General features: G+C 41.4%; 1 protein-coding gene across 1 annotated transcript in view; it reads left to right on the top strand.

The window, feature by feature from the left end:
• ZPLD1 (zona pellucida like domain containing 1) overlaps nt 1-8,391 on the top strand; it is a 154,211-nt gene extending 145,820 nt beyond the window's left edge. Inside the window, exons 11-12 of the mRNA XM_044285577.1 lie at nt 5,667-5,696; nt 8,213-8,391. Of these exons, the coding sequence (XP_044141512.1) occupies nt 5,667-5,696; nt 8,213-8,391 (209 nt within the window). The remainder of the gene's footprint in view (nt 1-5,666; nt 5,697-8,212) is intronic.
• The last annotated feature ends 16,428 nt before the right edge of the window (nt 8,392-24,819 follow it).

The raw sequence follows: 24,819 nt of genomic DNA on the forward strand, positions 1-24,819 counted from the left end.
AACATGTGTGCCATGCAGGGCGCATAGGCTCAGCCCTTCTTGACACAGCATCGACACCATGCTCCTCCCATTGTCAGTCACCATGGTTCAGATTTTGAGTTGTCACAAAGAAAGCCAGGATTCGATTTCTTGATGAAGGACACAAAGCAGTTCCTCTCCTGTGTGACTCAGTTCGCCCAGGCAAATAAGGTATAGAACAGCCTGACACCGCCGTGCCCTGCACATGTGGTATGCTGGAGGAGCACTGTGAATTGTTCCTGCAGTGGAGGCTGAGGACACAGTGGAGGAATGAGGAGGCAGAGACGAACATTGCTGCAGGACAAACGCCGTGACAACGTGGAGGCGGAAGCGACGTCACCTGACCAAGTTGATGGTGTGGCTGTGCAGGAACCACATTCACATAGTGGGCCATAAAGGACATGTATTATCCCTGACCGTAGTTACAGCTCCACACATAGGCGCTGCCGTGCACTTTAGCAGACACCGACAGGCTCAAGGACCGGCCCACCTTCTGTTCAACATGTGTGTGCAGGGCTGGTACTGCCTTTTTGGCAAATGACTGTTTGGGACTCTACACCTCGGCTCGGCATAGGCCATTAGTTCTCGGAAAGGTGCAGGGTACACGACTTGGAAAGGGAGAGACTGCAGCATCAGCAACTTTGACAGGAGCACGTTCAGCTTCTGCGCCGTTGGATGAGTGCATGCATACTGTTTCTTGGCAATCGCTTCAGTGATCGATTGCTCGATTGCTGATAGAATGACTGAGTAGGAGGCACATCAGGACCAGCAGATGAGCCTTGACTACATGGGTGATGCAGCGGTTTCTGCGGCAGGCTGGACCACCACATCGGAGCCACAGTTCTCCCAGGCCACTTTATGACGACGCTGCATATGCTGACGCAGGGTCGTAGTGCCAAAATTGGCACCCTGGCCGCGTTTCACCTTCTGCCCACAGATTCTACATATGGCCATGGTCGCCTCCTCCAGCAGCTTAACAAAAAACTGCCACACCGCCGAGTAGGTGATTTTACCCCAAACACTACGCACTGACTGACTGCTACCGCTGCTGCCTCAGTGAACCCATGCACCACTACTTTCTGGGCAGGTAGGCTCCCACGAAGCAGGTGGACTCCCCCGGGCACGTTTGGTTACCAACCTCCCACTGCTGCCACCCTGCTGACTCCTGGCCACGCTAGCGACTTCCTGGCTCCGCCGCTGCGTTACCGCCAAGTTGCCACCCTCTTCTCCCGATGATGATGAAAGCCCCTTCGTCACCCAACTCCCAAGTGTGATCAGCTACATAATCATCGAGTACTGTCTGCACGTCACTGATCTCCTCCTCAACCGTCTCTGTGTCAGGAGCCTGACCTCCCGCAACACCAGCTCCCTTGCCACTCCCTTCATCACTACTTGCCTGCCTAGTGGAGGTAGCGGCAGATGTCTCCTCCACATCTTGGCTTGCCAGTAGCTGCTGACTGACTTGTAGTAGCTTGTCCCCACTGTATAGTGGAGCCGAGGCCACAGCATACAATAATTCTCTGGCTGAGGTAACAGAAAAGGACATAGGCAGGTTGAGGACAGGTGAGGGCACAGGATCTGCTCCCAAGCCATGCCATAAGGGTTGTGTCTGACGAACACACTGACTTGGCTGATTTCACTTGGGACGAAGTGGGTGACCGAGTCAACCATCCAAGAACTGCTGTGTTGCTGGTCAAGACACGACCGCTAGATGACACCAGGAACTCAGGCCTCTCGCTGTGACCCCTGCTGCCACGGCTTCTTACTCTGCTGCGACCTGTGCCTGCGCCAGAAACATTTATACCTCTGCCACTCCCCTGTGTACGGCCTGGCACTTCTCTGTCTGACATACTTTTAGATCAAAAAAATAAATAAAAAGCAAATAAAACACCCATTCCATTCACACGTCCGTTTTTTCTTTCCTGATCTGTTCCGTTTTTTCAGGAACAGATCAGGACCAGATCTGGACCCATTAATTTTCAATGGGTCCTGGAAAAATTCGGACAGCACAATGTGTGCTGTTCGTTTCCGTTGTTCCGTTCCGCATGTCCGTTTAAATATAAAACATGTCCTATTCTTGTCCTGAAAAATCGGATCCTGGTACAATACAAAGTCAATGGATCCGCAAAAAATGGATGACATTCGGATGTCATTCCGTATGTCATCCGTTTTTTGCGGATTCCGTTCCTGGAAACACATAACAATTTTTTATTTTTTTTTTTCAATTTTTTTTCAAAGAAATCCAAACAACTTTATTTGATTATTGAAATGTATACATGCTCCCGTTTTTTGCGGATCCGCAAAAAACGGATGACATACGGATGACATACGGAAACATTTTCAGGAACAACGGATCCGCAAAAAACGGACCGTTTTTCAGGATGAAAAAAAACAGGACGTGTGAATGGACCCTAATAAAGTCGGCAATTTTCTCACTTCACCACACAACGGATAATAAAAAAATAAGCCCTTTTTCCCCCCCAATACTACACACTAAAATGGGCTTTAGAACATAAAACTGCACTGCTGAACAGCAAATATATTTTTCTTTTGCCACTAATACATGCCACAAAAGCCTTTAGAACATATAACTGCACCGCTGAACAGCAAATATATTTTTTCTTTTTGCACTAATACACCCCACAATAGGCTTTAGAACATATAACTGCACCACTGAATGGCAAATATATATTTTTCTTTTTGCACTAATACACACCACAAAAGACTTTAGAACTTATTAATGCACCGCTAAATGACAAATATATTTTTTCTTTTTCCACTAATACGCGACAAAAAGAACTGTAATTTTAGCACTTCACCACACAATGGCTAATTAGCCCTTTTTTCCCACTAATACAAGCCAGAAAATGCTTTAGAACATATATCTGCACCGCACAAGGGCAAATAAGATGTAGAAATATTTTGTTGCAATAAACCTTATTAATGCCTGTATCAAACAGCACTTGCACCCTAATTAGAATGGCTTGCTGGAATTACAGAGCTGTATAATGGCAATTTGGATCCCCAGTCAGTGCAGCAAGGTGTAATAGGATTGTTCCTATTACCCTGGCTGTAACCCCCCCCCCCCCCCCCCCGAACCCTGTTCAACATAAATGCTGTAGAATGAGTCCTCCCTATCCTTCCCCTACACCTTGAAAAATCTTTCCCTGCACTTGTTAACCTTTTTTTTTGCACAATTAAGTCTTTCCTAGCACTGTCCCTAGCACCTGCTGACGTCTCTCCCTGCACTAAGTACACTGGAAAATGGCAGAATCTAAGATGGCTGAGGCTATTTATAGGGCTGTGATATCACAGGGCTGCTGAATGGCTGCATGTATGGCATCATGGGTGTTCCTGTCTTCCCTGAGTTCCGTGCTCCATGTCCTCACACGTGCAGCAGTCATTTTAGGAAAAAATGTGATTTGTTACTATGAAGCGCAAGGAAATTTGGCTTCGGTGCAAATGAAATTTTTCCTGAAATTCAGAACAAATTCCACTTCATCAGCTTTGATTCGCTCATCTCTATTAACTATATTAATTTCCCTGTCACGTATAAAGTGTATGTGGATATATGTCACCCATCGAACTAGCAGACGGATTAACTATTATATTTTTGTGTGAGGGGTACAAAAGTGGTGCATTGCACCCACAAAAAATCACTATAGAAAACTAGTGATTAGCGGCAGGGGCTATATTTGAATTTGCTATATTTCATGAATATTTGAGTGAATATTCGTCATATATTTGTGAATTCGAGATTATTTTCTTAATCGTGAAAAATTGGCAATGCAATATTCATGTAATGCCCGAAATACAGGCGTGGGTCACTTTTTCTACATTTTCCAAGCTGCTAGTAGTTTCCTGAGACTGGAGAAAATGGTTGGCACGGCAGAACTTCAAAAATGGCTTTATATGCAGTTAGAGTGCTCCAATATATTCGAGATTGCGCTAATCGGCACCAATGATGCAAATATTTTGGCACAATACATGAAACTTCACATTTTAGCAGGTCTGCATGTATGTATGCTACAAGAAAATTTAGACTGGCACATTCTTATTCATAGTCATAGGTGCATATCCATAAGGCCTCTTTCACACTACAGTATGTTGAATTCAGTGTTTTGCGTTCCGTTTTTCACGGATCCGTTGTTCCGTTTTTTTGCTTCCGTTGTGGTTCCGTTTCCGTTCCGTTGTTCCGTTCCGTTTTTCCGTATGGCATATACAGTATACAGTAATTACATAGAAAAAATTGGGCTGGGCATAACATTTTCAATAGATGGTTCCGCAAAAAACGGAACGGATACGGAAGACATACGAATGCATTTCCGTATGTGTTCAGTTTTTTTTGCGGACCCATTGACTTGAATGGAGCCACGGACCGTGATTTGCGGCCAAATATAGGACATGTTCTATCTTTCAACGGAACGGAAAAACGGAAATACGGAAACGGAATGCATACGGAACACATTCCGTTTTTTTTGCGGAACCATTGAAATGAATGGTTCCGTATACGGAACGCAAAAAACGGACCGCATAACGGAAAAAAAAACGGTATTGTGAAAGAGGCCTAAAGCAAATATAGTTGTATGTATGTATGGACAGCAGAACCTATCACACTACCTAACACCCTGCACTGCAACATCTACACTATATTAGGATATAACCTACACTGACTATCTCCCACTAACTATCTGTAAAATATATATATATATATATATATATATATATATATATATATATATGCTATCTAACTATCTATCTAATGTAGTGTGGAAAGCAAAGAACTCTAAAAAAAAACTGCAGAAAATGGCTGCTGGGAGGTTCTTATATAGTAAGGGGTAGGCAGCTTTCCTATTGGTTGCTAGGGATGTTGCTAAGCTCAGACAAATACATTGCAGCCTTCTCATTGGCCCACAAACCAGAAGGGAGGTTACTGATGGGAAAAAAAATCTAGAATATTCCAAATTGCAAATATATCACTATAGTCAAAATATTTGCAAATTCTCGAAGTGCCGATATTTGTGATTAATATTCACGATTCGAATATTCGCACCCAACACTATAGGTCACACACAGAATTAACAGCCAGATTAATTATTATAATTCTGTGTCAGAGGTGCAAAGCTGGTGTATTGCACTCACAAAAAATCATTATAGGTCACCCATTCTCCCTCACTTCAGCTGCCTGCTTCCTGTCCCTGCACTACTCAGAGCTGATGGGCGGTGCTACACGTGATCCAGCTTGTATAGAGGCTGGGTCACATGATGCACTGGCCAATCACAATCACCACAGCTTAAAAGCTTGTTGATTGGCTGCCCTGCACCCTATCAAAAGATTTATTAAATGCCGAAACACCGAACTCGAACCCAAACTTTTCCGGTAAAGATCAGGTTAGGGTCTAGTCAGTATGGACTCAAACTTTACAGTTCGGGTTCGCTCAACAGTACCCAGGTTCCTTTAGTCCAATTCTGCTGCTCTGGGACCCAATGACTTCTATGTACGTTACTGAGGTCCAACGTTATATATTAAGTGCGCATTAGAATTACAAATTAATTTAGATAAAAAATACATGTATTTCTGAAAGTTTATGAAACCACCTGAAAGGCAAGAGAAAACCACTAAATCTATATTTTCTATTTTATTCCAGATGAAACACCCACAAATAACTCAGAACTTGGTAAGTAATTTTTATTTTCTCCATAACCATTGTATTTAACATAAAATAGTAGACTAATGCTGTGCTCCTACAAATGCTGAGCCACTACCTCTGTCTGACTAATGCAGTGCTATTACCTATGTCTGACTAATGCTGCACTAATACTTTTCCCTGACTAATGTTGAGATACTGCCTCTGCCTGGCTAATGCTATGCCTCTAAGGGCTCATGCTCACGAGCGCAAACGCTCAGTGCCCGTGCTGCAGTGGGGCAGCCAAATGCGGATCGTGGACCTATTCACTTGAATGGGGTCCGCGATCCGCATCCGACGGGCCGTACCGCAAAAAAGTAGAGCATGGACTGCTTTTTTGCGGAACGCAAGCACGGAACGGAACCCCATGGAAGCACTTCCATTCCGTGGTTCCGTTCCACACTGCATCTCTGGATTTGCGGTCCCATTCAAGTAAATGCGGAATGCACACGGCCAGTGCCCCATGTATTGAGGACCCGTCGTATGTGTTCTGCAATATGGCCACAGCATGGGCCCTAACTCTGCCTGACAAATGCTGTGCTACTGTCTCTGCCTGTTTAAGGGCTCATGCCCACAACAGTTGCCCCGCCATGGCCATATTGCGGCCCGTATACGGCAGGTCCACAAGACACAGGGCATCGGCCGTGTGCATTCTGCATCACGATGTGGACCCATTCACTTGAAATCCGGAGATGCGGTGTGGAAAGGAACCACGAAACGGAAATACTACAGAGTGCTTACGTGGGGTTTCGTTCCGTGATTCTGTTCCGCAAATGCATGCATTACTATTTTTGCGGTGCGGACCGTCGGATGCGGATCGTGGACCCCATTTAAGTGAATGGGTCCGCGATCCGCATGCGGCTGCCCCACGGTCGCGTCCGCATGCGGCTGCTCCACGGTCGCGCCCGTGTATTGTGGACCGCAATTTGCGGTCCGCAGCATGGGCATTCAGCTCTTACGCTCTTGGGCATGAGCCCTAATCCTGAGCCACTACCTTCCTGTAACAAATGTTGTGCTACAGTCTCTGGCTGGCTAGTGTTATGCTACAGCCCAACTAACACCGTGCTGCTACCTCTGCCCAATGCTATGCTACTATTCTGTCTGAGTAACGCTGTGCTACTACCTCTTTCTAACTAATGTTGTGCCGCTACCTCTGCCTGACTAATGCTGCAGTGATACAGTACCTTTGCCTGACTAAGGCCTCTTGCACACGAACGTTTTTTTTTTTCATTTACGTTCCATTTTTTGCAATTCACACTCCACCACAGCTTATATACCTGCCCCTAGTCACCAAACCCATACATCCCTTATATCAAAAATCACTGGAAAAGGGACAATAAAAAAAAAAAAAAAAAAATTATTGCACATTGTGCTATTAATAAAAAAAAAATTTGAAAACAGATCCCCCCCATTTGTTAGCATTTCTATGGCTATAAAAAAATTAAAACAAAAAATACTAAAATAAATTTGACATAAAAAATAAAGCTACAAATATCTCTTAAAAAGGAGCAAGCATCATTTACATAACAAAAAGGGGTAAAAAAAAATATGAATCTGGTTAGGAAGTGGGATAAACAGTCCAGTTTTCAAATGGTTAAAGGAATTTCACTGTATATTGTTTAAAAACAGAACTAAGACCAATATAAATTACAACTAAAATATGACTGCAACCACCACCATTGGAACATAATGCCAGGGAAACGTTAAGGGGTTATCCAAGATCTATAATGCCTCCCATATGCCTGGGCCCCTGAAAGGCCTCAATGTGACTGTCAGATTCCACAGTCAGCGTTGATTGTGGCATCTGAGGGGTTCAATGATGGGGGAGGGGGGGCGGTATGATCGCCATTCCCCTTTATTCTGCCCCTCAGATGCTGCAATCAACAATGGAATGCGACTCGTGACAAAGTAATTCATCATGAATTGAACTTCTTTGTGAACTCCGACAAAGCAGCCAAATGGAATTTTTGATAACTTTACTCATGTCTAATACTCACCCACAAAATTAGCCTGTGATGTCATTTTTAGCACATAATTAATTCCATAAAAACATGGAAAATCATGACAGAAATTTAAAAAAAATTCGCTGTTTTTTAAATACAAGATATACAGTATTAAATGAAAGTGTGCCATTAAAATACAACTTGTCCCACAAAAAATAAGCTCTCAGAAGGGAAAGTTAATAGCTATGAGTCTTGGAAGGCGGAGAAGAAAAAACTAAAGCTCAAAGAGTTGAATTAGTATTAAAACTTGAAATAAATGTTAGAATGCAAAGATAGAAAATTAATTAAATACATACATTACTTAATAACTTGACAATCAATATTTTGTAGTTTTGTGTTCAGTCTTTTGGTTATGGTCATCCTCTGAAATTCTAGCCTTTCAAAATATGTTGATTATGAGTTTCTAAGCCATTTGAACTAGAAGAATATGTATATTGTATATACTGGTAGAACCTGGTACCTTCTTCATAACACATAAACTGATTGCATCCTTTTTTTCTGCAGCTCAGCCACAAAATATGCAATTTCAGATGAATTCAATTACCAGTGCACTTATCTCAGGAGTAGTAATCCTCGGTGTCACCAGCATCTGCTTTTTTGTAATCTCCATTGCACTCCTGAACAGAAATAAGAAAAACAGTTTGATTTTATGTGGAGTCCGAAACCAAGCTTTCAGTTCATGAACAAATTGCACTGTTTTGAATGATGTTAACCTCATAATATACTGTATATGTACAGTATGTGGATATCTCATTAACATGTTATCATGTCAACCTAATGTTTTTTAATGTAGTGTGTGCACTATAATATATTGATGAGCACAATGGATGAAATGCCGATTTAATGTTCAATTTATATTCAATTTACAATGTGATAATTGCAATTAAAACAATGCTATATGTTGTTATATCTGATCTATTTTTGCTGTATATGTAGTTTTGATCATATATTTGTATGAACATAATAATTACTCGTAGTAAGAAATTTACTGTTTTTACATTTAATATAAATGTGCAGCCATCATGAAGGTATTGTGATTGTAAATATAAAGTCTTCCATAGGTTAATACGGAGAGAAAATAAGTATTATGGGGGGAGGGGGCAAAGTACGATAAAATATCTAGCGCAAAAGAATGCTGGAAGATTTGCTTAAAACAGGTTCTTCCATTTTTCTACTTAGGAAATAAGACTGTAAACTGATTATTTACTATGGATTTCACTATTGTGTAACTTTAATAATCCCCCTCCCCAATTCAGTCACTATGACTCGATACATTCCTGTTTTAACTTGCTATTGCAGACTTTCTCCTTTGAACACCTATTGACATAAAGTCTACATAAAATATAATATATACAACTCTTTATTTGTGCTGTACTGATCCTATGTAGTTACCTGTTTGACAGACCATAGATACATTTAAAATTCTGCTGGTTGTCACTGGAAACAAGTTTGTTGTCAGGCACACCCCTATCAATTTAGCTGAGTTCCCATAAGGTGGTAGGACAGTTACTTCTTTCTAAATTGACAGTGGCTGGTATAAATACTTCAGAATACAAATCACTGTGCCGAGGCTGATCCAGTTATCTTATCCATCTTGGGCTAGGTTCATTAATATCTATTAACCGATAGATCTATTGTTGTATAATTAGGATAATAGTAATGTTTTTGAAAAAAAATAAAAAAAATACTAGAGACCGGTGTTCTGGCATATGGGTAAACAAAAACAGGTAAACACACGGTAAAGGATAAAAGAAGAGATGTTTCTTATTCATAATTACTTCATGCATAAAGCTTAATCAAAATAAACTTCAGAGTTAACATAAAAACTCATGTAATAAATTAATGTGTTGAGTTTAAAAATGCTGTGAGGTTATCGCACCCTCCTATTTATTAATCACTTTTAGTTTATGACTGCATACATTTTTTACACTTAATTTTTTTTTTTACTAGCATCTTTAGAAATTTGGAAGTAAACCTTCATTTTATTAATTTTTGGCTGTTGTGCTTTCTGCTTTGTCTGCCTTTTATCTAAATACACTTGTGTACAAGTCCCAGAAGGCTTTGCTTCTTTTTTGATGTATTATCCATCATGTTATATTTTGATAAGTGTTTTTAGAAGGCCAAAAATGTTTATATACAAAAAGCTAAACTGTGTTCCAGAACGTATTCCAATTTAATGTCAGCAATACATTTTATAATATAAGACTTGCTTGAAGTTCGGAAGGATATGATCTTAAACTAATCTCTTTATGGGATTATATGCAACTTGCAGTAGATGTGCTGTTTTTTTGCCCTTTTTCACCTTTCCATAAACCAAAGTTATAAACTGCCTAGTCATTAGATATGATCTATATAATGAAAAATTTGCAGTATAGTTACTAAATACTTCTTGCAAAATAAATCTGATCACAGGCACACACTCTGACAGGCCAAATGTTTTAGTAGATTTTTATTCTCTGTATTCACATGCCTCTCTTCCATAATGTAATAAACTTTAAATATGCCTATGAATGTTTCTCTTCTTTTACACTGTAATTTACAGTAGTTTGTCAACCAGAATTGTTTCTCATACTGTAAAGGGAGACAGAAAGCAGTAAACGTAAAGAGTATGTGTAGTACACCTTTATAATTTATTGCTTCAATGCATTTAAATAGGCACTTCCACCAAAGTTTTTTTTAGTCACATATTAACAAACTATGTTAATATTCCAAGTTTAAAAAAACTGATTATTGGTTTTCTGGATTTAATATTTCCTGCCCTGACTTTTCAGCTTCCTCTTTTGCTTAGACTTTGCCATACCAGACAGTCTCCCTTAGCAGTTCAGTCAAACTATCAGAGCCACTTTTGCCTTGAGGCAAGATGAGAATTTTGCCTCAAGCGACAGCTTATAGTGTCTTTGATGAGGCAGCATTGGTGCAGCAGTTAACAAACACCAGCTGTGGCCGATCCTTCCTCCTCTGTGCCTAGTCCCTGCATCGATGCGCCATGGGCTGCAGGACAAGTTAGTGTTAGCTGTTTTGGCACCGTTTTTATTTTTTACAACAGTCATCTGACAGGGTGGATCATGTGCTATTTTTATACAGCAGGTTGTTATAGACACAATGATATCAAATATGTCTACTTTGTTTGTTTGTTTATTTGTTTCAGTTTTACATAATAAAGCATTTTTGAAAAAAATTATGTTTTTGTGTCTCCATTTTATGAACGCCTTATTTTTTTTATTTTTCTGCAGATTGTCTTATGCAGGGACTTGTTTTTTCCAGGAATAGTTGAAATTTTTTTTGTACTATTTTTAGGTAGATAGGATTTTTTGATCATTTATTATTACACCTTATGGGGCAAGGTGACCAAAAAATGAGTAATTTGGGCACAGTTTTTATTTATTTATTTTACAGCATTCACCTGAGGGGTTAGGCCATGTGACATTTTTATAGAGCAGATTGCTAAGGACGTGGAAATACCTAATATGTTTATTTTTTCTTATTTATTTAAGTTTTACACAATAATAACATTTTTTAAACCAAAAAAATTGTTTTAGTGTCTCCATAGTCTGAGAGCCATAGCCTTTTTATTTTTTGACTGATTGTCTTATGTAGAGTAAAATTTTTTGAGAGATGAGGTGAAGGATTGATTGGTACTATTATGGGGGGTCATACGCCTTTTTGATTGCTTGGTGTTGCAATTTTTGTAATGTAAGGTGACAAAAAATTATTTTTTGGCACTGCTTTTATTTTTTTTATTTTTTTACGGTGTTCTCCTGAGGGGAAATACCTAATATGTCTACTTTTTATGCAATTATTTCACTTTAGCAGTTTTGAAGCAAAAAATCATATTTTAGTGTCTCTATTGTCTTAGAGTCAAAGTTTTTTTTATTTTTTGACTGATTGTCTCAGGTAGGGTCTCATTTTTTTGTGGGACGAGGTGCTGATGACTGATAATATTTTGGGGGACATATGCCTTTTTTATCGCTTGGTGTTGCAATTTTTGTGATGCAAGGCGACAAACAAAATTTCATTTGTTTACACATTTATATATTTTTTTACAGTGTTCACCTGAGGGGTTAGGTCATCTGATATTTTTCTAGAGCAGGTTTTTACGGATGCGGCGATGCCTAATATGAATACTTTTTTATATTTATTTCACTTTAACACAATAATAGCATATTTGAAACAAAAAAAATATGTTTTAGTGTCTCCATGTTCTGAGAGCTATAGTTGTTTTTATTTTTTTGAGAGATTTTCTTATATAGGGTCTCATTTTTTGAGGAATGAGGTGACGGCTTTATTGGTACCATATTGTGGGACATACGCCTTTTTGATCGCTTAGTGTTGCACTTTTTATGATGTAAGGTGACAAAAATTTGACTTTTTTGAGACTTTTAAAAAAAAATGTATGGTGTTTATCGTACGGGGTGGATCATGTGATATATTTATAGAGCAGGTTGTTACGGAAGCGGCGATACCTATTATGTGTGTTTTTATTTTAACTTTATTTCTGTCCCACTCTGGTACTTCCACTTTTGAGGGTCTGATCCCCTCTGCAATACATTACAATACATCTTTATTGTATTACATTGCCTATTAGTTTATTACACAGAGTAATACACTAACAGGTTTCCTAGGAGACCCAACCTGAGGCAGGTACCCGTAGAAGGCAGGTCCTGATGCATCGGGCTGCCTTGTCATCAAACGGGTTCCCAGCCACAGCAGCGCGGGGACCCGATGGGCTCCCTCACCAGTAGCAAACCCCTTCTATGTTGCAGTCAGCGCTGACCACAGCATAGAAGGGGTTAATCCGCCGGCATCAGCTTTTACAGCGATGCCAGTGGATACAGCAGAGGCCAGGCTATCATGGACTACCAGACGCCTGCAGTGATCAGGCGCGCAACGCCCGATTACCATGACGTACTATTACATCAAGATGCAGGAAGTCACTGACTTCCATGACGTAATAGTATGTCATATTTTAGGAAGGGGTTCATATTGAATTTAAAAAGCTACCCTTTTCTGAAGAAAATGTAATTTCAAAATGTTAACTGAAGCAACTTTCCAAATAGCCTAGAATAAAAAAACTACTATTGTTTGTACAGAATACCCATATTTGTGTGTTTCCATGGTTGCAGACTACAAATGAATCTTGCACAGATCAGTCTGGCACTCATACTTGATAATTTGATTATCTAATAAACAGGACATGTGAACAGTGCCGTATTTACAGCTCATGCTGCCACAGTAAAGATACATTTACACTCACCAATAATCATCATAATTCCTTCATTTCTAAGCAATGGTAACTGGTTAGTGTAAGGCAGGCTGTGCACATTGCGGCTGCATTTCTTTCTTTTTTTTGTCCACAGTGCATTTTTTGCTGTGGGTTTCTGCAGTAGCAACAAAATCAGTGTTTTACCCCAGCTTCAGAAACTGTCACTAAATTGCATTGTGGCAGAGATGTAGAAATAATGGGGGTTATTTATCAAACTGGTGTAAAGTAGAACAGACTCAGTTTTCTATAGCAGCCAATCAGATTCACCTTTCATTTTGGACAGCTCCCTTGGAAAATGAAAGAAGGAATCTGATTAGTTGCTATGGGGAACTAAGACAATTCTACTTTACACCAGTTTGATAAATGACCCCAAGATGTAACCTCACCCTAAGGCTTTAGGAAGGTAGAGCTAATTTAATGTATATATGCAATTTGCGTACCTCATAATGTTCTCTGTATTTCCCAGTTGAGTCTTTTGAAGCACTGTTCAACCCCAGGCCAGCCCCTGACACTCCATTGCCAATTGGGAGCCAGGAGAAAAAATATTGTCACACAGGCATAAAAAAAGTAATCAAAGAGATTTGTACATGAGCGGGGAAAGGACTACAACTCCCAGCATGCCTAGGCCATTTTATGGGATATTAGAGGAAATTTCAGGAAGGAGGTTTAAGAGGAGAACACTACAACTCTCAGCATGTTCCAGCCATTATTATGGGATAACAGAGGATATTTCAGTGAGAGGGTATAAGGAGAGAGGGCTATAACTACCAGCATGTCCAGACTATTATTATGGGATATCAGAGGATATTTGTCACGGCCATGGCCATGACCGTGACTCTTGAACCGCATGCGGTTGTCAGCGGTTTGGTTTGGTTGTCAATCACAGGTGAGGCCAGTGGTATTTGCCTCACCTGTGGTTGCCGCTGGCAACGGTATGCATGTGGCAGCTTTCTATGCTGTGCATGCGGTTGCACCTAGCAACCTTTCTGTTAGGTGTGTGTGTTTGTGTGCACTAGGTTTTGTGTGCGCGTTTGTATGCACTGTTGTTTGTCTGTGTGCACTCTGTGTTGTGTGGTGTGCACTGACACCTTTCCTGCACTGTGGTTGCCCGTGGCAACGTTTGATTGTGTGTGCATGTGGTGGCAGTGTCCCGGCCTTCGGGCTGACTCCCAGGACACGGTTGCCACCCATGTCGTTGCCAGCGGCAACAGCCACAGTGTGTTCTAGTGTTGGACACTTCCCCTTTAAGTTGTGTTTTCCCTTCCCTGGTGCTGGAAGGGTTAACTCCCTTCCCAGTGTGTGTGTGTGTGTCACTGGGTGTGTCCGACTGTGGGGTGTGGCTTCTTGGCCTATAAAGCCTCACTGTTAGCACAGGTCTGAGGGTTGCTTCAGCCATGCTTAGCTGGAGCAGCCTCCTGTGTGTTCTACCTGCCAGTGAGAGCCACCCCTGTGGTCATAAAGATATTGTCACATTATGTTTATTTCATGTTGTATGTGATGTCCATGTGATGTTCTGTTGGGACCTTCCTTTGTTGGTTTGTGCAGCTAATGGTTCTGGATTCCTGTGTGCTCAGGGATCCAGTCAGCAAGGCTGTGGCAGGTTGGTGGAACTACTTAGTTCGCCTGCCATTTCCATTAGTCTGTTTGTGTTCCCCTTTTCCCAGCAGCTTGGCCATTGAGACTCCTGTTTCTCCGTCTCCAGGTGGAACGGGCTGTCTACCCAGCTCCTAGCTCAGGGCCATCCTGAGGGCTTGTAGGGACTATTAGGTTCCGGGGTATGAGCCCTCCTACCACCAAGGTCGGCTCATACGGACAGGAGACAGGGTCAGTGTTAGGGATGCAATAGGAGGTGACCTGCTCCCTAATTCTGTTGCTCTGACCCAGCAGCGACCGGACATTTCTGAGCATCGCACGGCTGAGGATTTTCCCCGTCCTCAGCCGTGACAATATTTCAAGAAGAGGATTACAACCAGTGGCGTAACTAGAGTTCTAGAGTCACAGGGCAAACTTTGAATTGCCCCCCCCCCCCCCCCCCGCCGAGAGCTTCTGCCCACTATAATATACTCTCTCTCACCATATATATTTTATTTTGACTGCTCTGTACATATATCCATTTTGCTCCCTCTGTATATATTTCATTGTTTGCCCCTATATATTTCATGATTTTGCCCCCGAGGCCAGGCCCCTATGAAGGATTTGCTGCCAGGGTCGTGTCATGCCCTTATATGGCTGCCGGCAGGGCACGGCGGTGCTCATGGTTATTATTGCCAATGTTTTGTCAGCGGTTGCCCCCACTCCCTCTCTGTATATATTTCATAATCATTTTAATTTTACCCCCTCATTATTTGCTGCCCCTGCCCTCATATGGATGGCGCGGGCCCCCCCTTTCTGAATTCAGACATTATTTCCGGGCAGGCCGCACCACAGATTACCCCCAATCACCCCAATCCCCCCCTTCTATGAAATGAAGCGGGTGTGTGCATAAAAAAAAAAAAAGACTTAACTACCTCTAAGTACTTGTTCCGCTGATCTGCTCCGTACTTGCATGCTGCGCGGGCATGAGTTTGGTCACTTTGGTGCGCAATCCGTCCTGCGGCGCGTGATCCTGCGAGACTCGCCGCAGGAGGTCACGGGTCTCTGACAGGAGTAGAATAGAGCACACTCAGTGAAGCGCAACTGCACTTAAAATATAGGGAGGGCCCAGCCGCCGCACATTTAAAGCACTATAACTCCCAGCATTTCCAAACCATTATTAATGTATAACACAGGATATTTCAGGGAAGGAGTATAAAAGGGGATGACTACAACTCTCAGCATGCCCAGGTCTTTATTATGAGATATCAGAGGATATTTTCAAGGAAGGAGGTGTAAGAGGAGAGAACTGTTACGCTGGGTTCACACCTGAGCGTTTTACAGCGCGTTCCTACGCGCTGTAAAACGCATAACAGGCAAGAACCAATGATTCCCTATGGGAATGGTTCTCACCTGGGCGTTTTACAGCGCGTACGATCGCGCTGTAAAACGCCCGACGCTCAAACAAGTGCTTGAGCTTTTTTTTGGGCGTTTGTCGCGCGTTCCCGCACATAGAAATTCGGGAACGCGCGACAATGTGTGAACGCCAGTCTCTGTATGCGCGATTGTAAACGCCCATATAATCGCGCATACAGAGCGCTCGTTTCCGAACGCTCAGGTCTGAACCCAGCCTTAGGGCTGTTTCACACGAGCGGATGCCGTGCGTGGCATCCACTCCGTGGAAGAGTGCCAAGACCCGATGCGGACTGCAGAGGCACGGAGCATTAACATGACTGATAATGCTCCGTGCCTCTCTGTGATCTCTTTACTACGAAATCACAGTTGTCACTGCGATTTCGTAGTAAAGAGCTCACAGAGAGGCACGGAGCATTATCAGTCATGTTAATGCTCCGTGCCTCTGCAGTCCGCATCGGGTCTTGGCTGTCTTTCACAGAGCGGATGCCACGCACGGCATCCGCTCATGTGAAACAGCCCTTACTCCAAACATTTCTCAGGCTCTCCACTTCTCCACTGCTGAGCTCTTGCCCCTTTTGCCCGAATCATATAATGGTGATGTCATCACAGGTCTTTCACTATTCCTTCTCTCCACTGAGGAGCTCCAGCCCCTCCTTCACTGATCACATGTCAGGTCTTTCAGCTCTTGCAGTGTAGCAAAGTCCTGGTTGGTACTATTGGGTCCTTGCAGAGTATCACAGCACCCCGAAAAAATCAATCAATCAATAACGCTCTCTGATAAATCTAGTGGTAGTTGGGGTGTTTGGTGGTAAGTGATGTGTAGTCCCCAGGGTTGGGTAGAAGTGTAGTAAGCACATGTGGTTAAAGATGGTTCTAGTAGCTAGGGCAGGGGTGGGTTTAGTCTTGGAGGCTTTATTTAGGGAACATAGGATAGTAATTTTGGTGGAAAAACTAGGGGAAAAGTGAGGTAGTGTTAGGTGTAAATAAGCAGGTTTACCCGTGTAAGGAGCAGCCAGGTAAAGGCAACAGTCAGAATTTTTTCAGTCTCTCAGTCACCTTCCCTAGGAAGAGCAAGTAATGGGGTTGAAGATTTGTCCTTGTGATTGATGAAGTAATGAAGAATGTTATCAGCTAGAAAATCACAGCATTTCACATTTGGTCATTGTGATGGTGTGGGACCTTCAGCATTTGGAGCATAGCTGAGCATCAGGCCAATTGTCAGTGGGGAAGGTGTGGCTCTGCAGTCGGTCCTGAATGCTGGCCATGGTAACAATCAGCTTAGCAAAGGTGGAGCAAGTTGGGATGGTTCTGGTGGCCCAGAATAGATACTTTAGTCAGGCTACCTCAGAAAGGCTTTCAGCCATTTTACTGGGTTGTGTTTCATAGTTATATGAATTAGAATTACTGTGGACTCTGTTCAATTGATCATTTTTGGTTAAAAACATTTTTCATAGTTACAGTGCTTTGAGAAAGTATTCCTACCCCTTCTTGAAAGTGTGGCCTGCATTTGTATTCAGTCAGGGGCGGATTGGCCTTAGACCTTACAGGGAAATTTCCCAGTGGGCCGATGCCTAGGGGGCTGCCTGAGCCCTGGGGATATATTTTGTGCTGCTGGGGCAGTATTTTGTGATGGACTGGGATATTTGGCATTGTTGGGGTAGTATAATGTGCCACAACATGGTATTGATTTCCCTGCCTTCCATCAATTTGGACCTGAGCATAAAACAGGCCACTTTTAGTAGTCTTGCCACAGATTCTGAATGGGATTTAGATCTGGATTTTGACTGGACAATTCTAACACATGAATATGTTTTGATCTAAATCATTCCATTGAACCTCCACCCTAGTTTTAAGTCTTTTGCAGCCTCTACCAGGTTTTCCTCCAGGATGTCCCTACATTCAGCTGTATCCATATTCCATCAACTCTGACCAGCTTCCCTTTCCCTGCTGAAGAAAAAAAACATCTCCACAGCATGATGCTGCCACCACCATGTTTCACAGTGGGATTGATGAGTTTAGGGTGATGTGCAGTGTTAGTTTCCCCCAACACATAGTGCATTTAGGTCAAAAAGTTCAACTTTGGTCTCATCTGACCAGAGCACCAGGGTGACCAACTATCCAGAAATTTCTGGACAGTCCGTAAAAATACGTGCTTTTTTTCCCTGTGTCCATAAAAAATGATGATGTCACCACTCCTGGCCAGAGTGATGACATCATCACGTCACTGCGCAAGATTTCACACGGTGTCTTCAATCAAGATGGCTGCGACAGCCTCTATGTGAGTAACTAGATAGGATGAGTATTATTTTTTTTATTTTTACCTTGATTAACCTTTGTAATGCCTGAAAATGGTGAAAAGTAATACATTTATGAAAATGAGTTAGGCACATCTCCTGCCTTGTCCATCATGTTTCCTCTATAAATTTAGAAATAGTATATGATGAACTCTTGTGCTGAAGTAGTATGAGGACAGAAGTCATCTTACACAAAGTGTCATAAGGCTAAGTGTCTTGCAGTTAAACATGGCTGTTGGACAGGGGAGGAGAAAGGTAGGTTATAAGGCATAAACATATTTGCTCATATTTCAATGACTACATTCTTTTTATAATGTGTTATTTCTCTCCATATTATCACCCCTTTAGCCTTGCATTGCATTGCATCCAGGCCTTTCTCCTTTCCTCACCCATATACAGCTCACATGCTTTATTTACCTTCCTGACTCATCTCAACCTATCATGTCCCAGTTTGTTGCACAATAAGCACTCATAAGTCAATGAACCATTTGCTCTTTCTATGTATACTTTTGATCAAAATTCAAATTACATCTCTTCTAACCCTGGCCCACTCTCTTCTAATTTCAACCCTTTAACCATCATACAAAGAAACCCTGGTCATTTCATAAACATTTGTTGTGTGTCTTCTCTTCCCTCTAAATATAGTATGTGTTCTGGAACCCAGTAAGTGTGCAACAAACTCCCCTATTTCATTACCTCTTTCTTACAAATTCTCTTAACTTGCTGGCCCTCCCTAAAACTTGGATTCAGCAATCTGACACTGCTTCCCTTGCTGCTCCATATTATGGTGGCCTACATTTTTCTTATACCCTCAGGCCTGAGAAGAAATATGGTGGTGGAGTTGGAATACTTTTTTCCCCAGAATGCATCTTTCAAGTCATTCCCCCAGTTTCATCACTTACATTCCCATCTTTTGAGGTCCACAACTTCAGAGTATTCCATCCTTTCTCCCTGAAAGTGGCAGTTGTATATTGCCCAGCTGGTTAAACCACCCAGTCCTTTGATTATTCTGCTGCCTGGATACCACACTTCCTTTCTTTAAAATTAAGAACAAGAGTGACTTTAACATTCCCATAGACAGTCTTATCTTCCAATCTACCTTCCAGATTCTAACTCTGCTTTTTTGGTCTTTCACAACATTCTAATTCTCAGACACACAAAGAAGTTAATACACTACACCTGGTCTTCTTCTGGCTCTGCTCAGTTTCTGACTGTAATAACTCTCTCGCCTATTTCAAACCTCTGTGTTGAATATATGGCCACCTACTGCATAGAGAAAATTGAAAACACCTGGCAGGAAATTAGCTTCAACCCATGTTATTGATGCCCTTCCCTACCGCACCTCCCCTGGTTTACGTTCCATATTCGACCCAGTCATATAAGAAGAAATCTACAGGATCCTCTATTCTTCTCTCTATACCACATTGACTAGTGGTACCTTCTCCAGTCTCTCACCCCCGCTGTCAATAGTCACCTAATCAAACTTTATGGTATCTTCCACCTGTCGTAATCCCATTATTAAAGAAACATTATCTTAACCCTTCCTGCTCAACTAACTACAGTCCTGTCTCTTATATATCTCCTTCATCTCTAAACCCCAGGAGCGCTAGGTCTATTCTCACCTCATCTACTAAATCTCTGTTAACTCTCTCTTTGATCCATTAAAATATGGTTTACACACTCTACAGAAACTGCCCTCACTAAACTGGCAAATGATTACTCTGCTCATTCTTCTAGATATCTCTGCAGCATTTGATACTATATTAGTAGATGGTTGTAAATTGTATAGACAACCATCTCTGACCATCTTGCTCAAATTGTTGGGCCTCAAGGACACTACTCTCTCACAGTTTTCTTCCTATCTTTCTTCCTCTCCTCTCTCTCTTGCTGTTGGGGTTCCTCAATGTTCCTCAAGGTCCTCTCTTCTTGTCTTTCTACAAAGACCCTATTCAAGAGACTTTCAATAGATTTAATTTGCAGTACCATCTCTATGCTGATGAAACCTAAGTATACACTTTATCCCATGACCTCACTGCTGCTGTGCTTCAGAACATCAATGTCTGTCTGCTGTCTCCAACATCATGCCTTCTCTTTATCTGAAAACAAATCTTAAAAAACTGAACTACTTCTGTTTTCTCCATCTACTAACCCTACCTAAGCCTGATATCTCCCTCTCAGAGTGTGGGACTACCATAACACCTAGCAAGCATGCTGCTGTCTCAGTGTTATGTTTGACATTGATCTTTGCTTCACCCTCTATATTCAATTTCTAGCTCTTATGCCATCTACACTTCAAAAACATCTCTGGAATCCGACCTCTTACTGTGAAAAAAACCAAAAATCTCATTGATGCCCCAATCCATTCTCGTTTTGATTACTGTAATTCATTATTAATTGGTCTCCCCCTCACTAAACTTTCCCCTCTCCACTCTATCCTGAATGCAGCAGTCAGGCTAATATATCTGTCTATCCGCTACCCTGATGCTTCCACCCTATACCAGTCATTGGACTAATTGACCTTACAGTATAGGATTCAAATTAAACGTCTCGTTATCACCCACAATATTAGGGCTCGTTCACACGACCGTATGGGTTTTTCAGCGGTTTGTGGGCTGTTTTTAACGGATTCATTTTTTGTTTCAGTAGTGTTTACGGTTCCATTCCGTTTTTCCAGTCTGTTTTTGTTTTTCGGATGGCATATACAGTATACAGTAATTGCATAGAAAAAATTGGGCTGGGCATACCATTTTTTTATAGATACTTCTGCAAAAACGGAACAGATACGAAAGACATACGGAACGTGATTTGCGGGCAATAATTGGACATGTTCTATCTTTGAACAGAACGTAAAAACGTAAATACGTAAATGGAAGGCATACAGAGTACATTCCGTTTTATTGAAATGAATGGTTCCGTATACTGCCCGTATACGGAACGCAAAAAAACATTCGTGTGAACGAGCCCTTATCCAAAGTGCTTAACCTTCTCCCGTCCATATGACCTCCTTCATTCCTGTCTACTCTACCACCCTACCCATGCTCTACGCTCTGCAAATGATTTATGACTAACATCCACCAGAATCAGAATCTCTCTCTCCCGTCTTCAAGACTTTTCCTGAGCAGCACCACTTCCCTGGAATGCCCTACCCCAAGCAATTAGGTTAATCCCCTACATTCCCGACATGCTGCAGACACAGCAATAGAAAACGAATTGTCTTTTTTTTTTTTTTACTTAGATGCATGTATGTACATAACCTGTAAACGTAACATACAGAAATGAAAGTCAGGCTGATCAACATCTTGTCATTAATGGGCTTGAAGTGATATTGTTATTTTGAATAACAATGTAATTAATTGGGATGGCAAAATGCAATTCAAGTACAAAGCGATCTCTGAGTGGGTCTGTGACTGTGGAATAAATGAAAACTGATGAAGTGTGGGCAATAATAATGCTTACCCCTTGACATTGGTCTTTGTGAAGTTATAGCAGTATTCAAATGTGATGGCTTAGGCTCTATACTTTTGGCCATATTATGTACTTTCAATAGGAGAGGACATATAAAAAGGAGTATGACTTCAGGACAGGAATACTTAGGATTTGCTTGTAGCCTGTAACCATGTAACCACGAAGACACATCTGCATACCAATTGCAAGCACACAGCAATAAATTATTTTAAATTAAGATTACTTGCTTTTTATTGCTTTTTTTATTTAGATGCATGCTTGTACATACCTGAAAAACTAGTCATACGTGAATGAACAGCAGGCTGATCAACAGCTTGTCATTATTGGTGGTCTAGTTATAATGTTTAGAGATGACCGAATCAAAGCTGACAAAGTGGAATTCATTATGAACATCAGGAAAAATTTGATTTGCACCGAATGCGAATTTCCTTGCGCTTTGTAGTAACGAATCACAATTTTTCCCAAAATGACTGCTGCACATGTCAGGACATGGAGAAAGGAAGTCTGGGAAGGCAGGATCACCCATACTGACATACATGCAGCCAATCAGCAGCCAGCTCTGTAATTCCAGCAAACCGTTCATATAAGGGTGCAAGTGTTGTTTGATACAGGCATTAACAGGGTTCATTACAAGGAAATATTTATACGTTTTATTTGCCCTAGTACGGTGCAGTTATATGTTCTAAAGCATTTTTTGGCATTTATTAGTGGGAAAAAAGGGCTTATTAGCCATTGTGTGGTGAGGGGCAAAAATTACAGCCCTTTTTATCATGTATTAGTGGCAAAAGTTAAATATATTTGCTGCTCAGCGGTGCACTTATGTGTTTTAAAGCCCTTTTTCGTGTATATTAGTTGAAAAAGGAAAAACATCTTTGCCGCCTAGTGGTGCTGTTTTCTGTTTGAAAGCCCTTTTTTGCGTGTATTAGTGGAAAAAGGAAAAATATATTTGTCGCTCAGCAGTGCAGTGAGATATTTTATAGCCCACTTTGCCGTGTATTAGTGGCGAAATACAAATATATTTGCCGTTCATAGTTGTACTTATCTGTTGAAAAGCCTTTTGTGTAAAAATTTTAAAAAAGTTAGGGCCTAATTGCCGTTCAGCGGTCGATTGAGATATTTTACAGCCCAGTTTGCAGTGTATAAGTGGCGAAATACAAATATATTTGCCGCTCATAGTTCTACTTATCTGTTGAAAAGCCTTTTGTGTAAAAATAGAAAACATTTAGAGCCTAATTGCCGTTCAGTGGTCGAGTGAGATATTTTACAGCCCAGTTTGCCATGTATTACTGGCGAAATGCAAATATATTCACCTTTCATTGCTGCACTTATCTGTTGAAAAGCCTTTTATGTAAAAATAGAAAAAAAATGTGGTCTAATTGCCATTCTGCAGTGCAGTGAGATATTTTACAGCCCAGGTGGCCGCATATTACTAAGGAAATACCAATAAATTTGCCTTTCATTGTTGCACTTATCTGTTGAAAAGCTTTTTGTGTAAAAATAGAAAAAAAAATTGGGCCTAATTGCCGTTCAGTGATGCAGTGAGATATTTTACAGCCCAATTTGCCGTGTATAACTGGCGAAATACAAATATAATTGCCTTTCGTTGTTGCACTTATCTGTTGAATCGCCTTTTGTGTAAAAAAAAAAAAAATAATTTTGGTCTAATTGCCGTTCTGTGGTGCAGAGAGATATTTTACAGTCCAGTTTGCAGCGTATTACTGGGGAAATACAAATATATTCGCCGTTCATTGTTGCACTTATTTGTTGAAAAGCATTTTGCGTAAAAATAGAAAATAATTTTGGTCTAATTGCCGTTCTGCGGTGCAGTGAGATATTTTACAGCACAGTTTGCCATGTATTACTGGCGAAATACAAACATTTATGCCTTTCATTGTTGCACTTATCTGTTGAAAAGCCCTTTGTGTAAAAATAGAAAAAAATGAAGGCCTATTTGTCGTTTAGTGGTGCAGTGAAATATTCTAAAGCCCTGTTTGCTGTGTATTAGTGGCAAAATAAATAATATTTGATCTAACATTCAGTTATTTGAGCTAACAGTATGTCAGGCAGAGGACTAAATGTTTCTGGCGCAGGCAGAGGTTGTCGTATGGGACCGTGGCAGCAAAGGTCATTTTGAGAGGCCTGAGCTCCAAGTGTCAGCTAGCGGTTGTGTTGTGACCAGCGACCCTGCGGTTCTTGAATAGAGATGGCCTTGGGGTTCACCCGGCCGTCATTATGCGGTGAACTTTGCTCATTCGCTGTTCGCCGAACAGGCGAACATATGGCGATCACCGCCAGCTCCGGATTCTTTGCATTGTGCAGAATCCATCAGGTGGGACAGGACGGCCAATTAAGATGTTTCAGCACATAAACACACCCCCTACCCTATAAATAAACCCGATCTGGCCACCATTTTACATTCTGATTTTGCCAGTGTAGGGAGAGGTTGCTGGGTAGAGCAGAGACAGACTGTTAGAGAGTATAGAGACACCAAACGCTAGCTAATAGGGCCACAAAAGTCTTTTTAAGGACCGGTATAGGTGTGCTATCGATAGGTGTGACATACTGAGGGGTGTAATATACTTATAATATACTTTCTAACATAGAAAGTATATTATAGTGCATTTGTGTTGTGCAGCAGTTATGTGTGGTTTTTCTGTGATACTGCAGCTATACAGAGGGACAAACACTATTGGAACAAATAATTGCAACTGTTGCCCCCCAAAAAATCTGATTGAGGCAAGGGGTGCGATATACCTGTAATATAATTTCTATATAGTACATTTTTATTGTGCAGCATTTGTGTGCGGTTCTGCTGAGATACCGCAGCTTTACAGAGGGACAAACGTCATTGGAACAACTAATTGAAACTGGTGTGATATAACAGTTTCCCCCCCCCCCCAAAAAAAACCAAAAAACTGATTAAGGGGTTCTATATACTTGATTCCACAAATGCTGCTCTTCTATAGGGACTTTGTCACCGGGTCATTTTGAAAATGACAGGCAGAGAAAGAGGCAGGCCATTCCGCAGGGGTGGTAGGGGTCGGGCAGGTGCACCAGGTCAGAGACTAAGTGGGAAGTTGGAGAAGGTACATGCGATTACA

Source organism: Bufo gargarizans, chromosome 3 (assembly GCF_014858855.1).
Source record: "Bufo gargarizans isolate SCDJY-AF-19 chromosome 3, ASM1485885v1, whole genome shotgun sequence".
Taxonomy (NCBI): Eukaryota; Metazoa; Chordata; class Amphibia; order Anura; family Bufonidae; genus Bufo; species Bufo gargarizans.